The sequence below is a fragment of the Cyprinodon variegatus genome, unplaced genomic scaffold (assembly GCF_000732505.1).
Source record: "Cyprinodon variegatus isolate N-32 unplaced genomic scaffold, C_variegatus-1.0 Scaffold191, whole genome shotgun sequence".
In the NCBI taxonomy this organism is placed as follows: Eukaryota; Metazoa; Chordata; class Actinopteri; order Cyprinodontiformes; family Cyprinodontidae; genus Cyprinodon; species Cyprinodon variegatus.
In genome coordinates, this window is record NW_015150644.1 from 948,658 (window position 1) to 951,092 (window position 2,435).

Here is a 2,435-nt window from a genome sequence, read left to right on the forward strand (position 1 = left end):
TGTTTCTCAAATAAAAAGCATAACAATATTACAGCTTTCATTGATTTGTAAACCTGTAAGGTTTAAAACAAATAAAAATAAAAAGAACCAATTAATCGAATCGTATCGTGGTTTATTCTTGAGTATCGAAAATAGTCGAATCGTTGGCCGTTTCACATGTTTACACATTGAGAAATGGCCTCAAATAATATTGACCCTACAATCTATTGTCATTTTCTATCTATCCAAGACGCCCAGTTTGAAGTTTTTAATCTTATTTCAAGCTTAAAATATTTTTAAGCTTGAAATATTTCACTAGTTGTAATAAATAAACATTAGCATCTCTTTTTGAAATGATTGACAGAACCAGTTGAACTTTTTAATAAAGTATTGTTTTTTGGATTTTCCTTTAGTCTGTTATTTTCCTTACTTTGCCTGTGGGAAAGTTGAGTCTCTAGCGGTTCGAGTTCTAATCCGTTATCCACCTAAAGGGCTGGTTATCCTCCTGCAGGAGTGTGTCGCAGTTAGCATGTCGCAGGTATGACGCAGATATTTTTTGTTTTACACCCAATTTTGAAGCATGGTCTGCGCTACACCAAAACGGTGTCCTTGTGTCGGTTTGACGAGCTTGTTCAACATCTACAACCCCTCATCTAACGCTGGACGACACACAGTTCATCCGTGAGTGTTCCTCAAAAACTGGCCGTGGCACTGCGTGGCACTGTGGACGGCACTACAGCCAGAGTTTCTGCCATTAGATACCAAATATATGCATAGTGTAGAGCGGATGTAGCCTCCTTTCTCTCCGACCTGCAACGCTATGTGCGGCACCGTCTGTGTTCACCTACAATTTTGGGGAGGCGGGGCATATCTGCATTAACTGAGACACACACAGACGAACTGATTTCTGAGCATAAACCAGGCTTCACTCTGTGAATTAAGTTTCATCTAAACCCACAATGTAGTTCTGTACTCTGGCTGGGCCAATAAAACCTGATTTTTTTTTAAATTAAGCCATTTCATTTATTTAAAGAGGGGTTTTTTTGTTAAAAATCCAGAAATCTCATCTTATTTCTATCATTATTCCATACTTTAAAGAGATTTTTCTTAAATTATCCACTGAAGAAAGTTAAATTAAGGTTAAAAGTGCTGTTCAGAATATTTTCAATGATCCCGCCTCCACCTCCTGAAAACGGCGTTTATGTCTTCTGGATGGAATAAGAGCGAAAGGAGCCGCTTCGCCAGCGTCTGGAGGTGAACTTTCTGTAGTGTAAACAGGAAGTGGTGCCAAACAGATCTTAGTGTCCAAACTGGTCCCATTTAAAACCAGTTCTTTCCAAAACGGGAAAAGAAAGTTCTTCCTATAAATAAATGAGAAAGCAGCCAAAGCTTAAAGTAAAACTAAATTATCTGAAACATTTGCATAGAACCTCCTAATAAACCATAAAAAATTCCCTTATTATAATGAAGACGGGATCAAAATAAACAAACAGTGTGAAATGCATTCAGAAGGTGAAGGTTTAAACTATTAAAACCTTCATTTTTCGTTCAGTGTTTTTCTGCATAAACAGCAGGAATTCCATGAATTATTCAAACTCTGTCGCTTTAAGCTAAAATCAACGTTTCAATATTATTCTTTCAGAATGAGACTCCTTCCTGGAAAAAGGAGCAGGCTTGACCTTGCATCTGCTGTATCATTAAAGTCAGAGTAATGTTTCCCGCAGGGAGCAGAAAAGCAATAAAAACAGGCGGAAAGGAGGCAGATCTGAGGGTGAAAAGAAAAAAAGAAACAAACACGTCAGGGCAGACGGAGCGGGATGAGAGTTTGATTCCCACCTTACGGTTGCAGCAGACTCACCTCATGAATGCTAAAAAGGCAATGAGCGACAGGCTGACCACCCAACCGGCTTCGGCGAAGGCTCTGGGCATGGTCAGGGCTCCTGTTCCCACTATCAGATTGAACATGTACACCAGCCCCACCTGCAGGCCAAAACACAGAAACACACTTTAAGAAAGAGACCAATTCAACTTATCTGGTGAATTTAAGGAGATAATCTTAAAAAAAAAAGGTTAATCTTTTATTGCGACAGTAAGTCTCAGAGTGGAAAGGTTAACTCCATCTTTTAATCTGAACACATTTATTTAGCTAAAGAATCAGTTTTAACCAAAAACACTGATGGTGCAGATCTAGAGAAATCCCACAGTTGTTTTTAACTCCAGAGGTTCGGTCCAGTTCAGGGATCTGTAGAACAAAAACTTTTTCTGTTACGCAGATTTTAGAGCGGGACAAACGTCATGCAGCTGAAGCGGATTGTTTTGAGCTTTTTTATCGTAGCTCTCTTCATCATGCTAGTACATTTAGTAGATGAGATGTTTTCTTGCATTTGCTCCCTGACGTTTAAAGATCAATGTTCTCTGCTTGCTTTAAATGATAACCTGATTTCCTTTAAAGGAAA

General features: G+C 38.8%; 1 protein-coding gene across 1 annotated transcript in view; it reads right to left on the reverse strand.

Annotated features, from left to right (window-relative positions):
* Positions 1-2,435, reverse strand: part of LOC107087688 (transmembrane protein 104-like) — a 10,984-nt gene that overhangs the window by 1,692 nt on the left and 6,857 nt on the right. Inside the window, exon 3 of the mRNA XM_015379401.1 lies at positions 1,838-1,959. Coding sequence (XP_015234887.1) covers positions 1,838-1,959 — 122 coding nt within the window. The remainder of the gene's footprint in view (positions 1-1,837; positions 1,960-2,435) is intronic.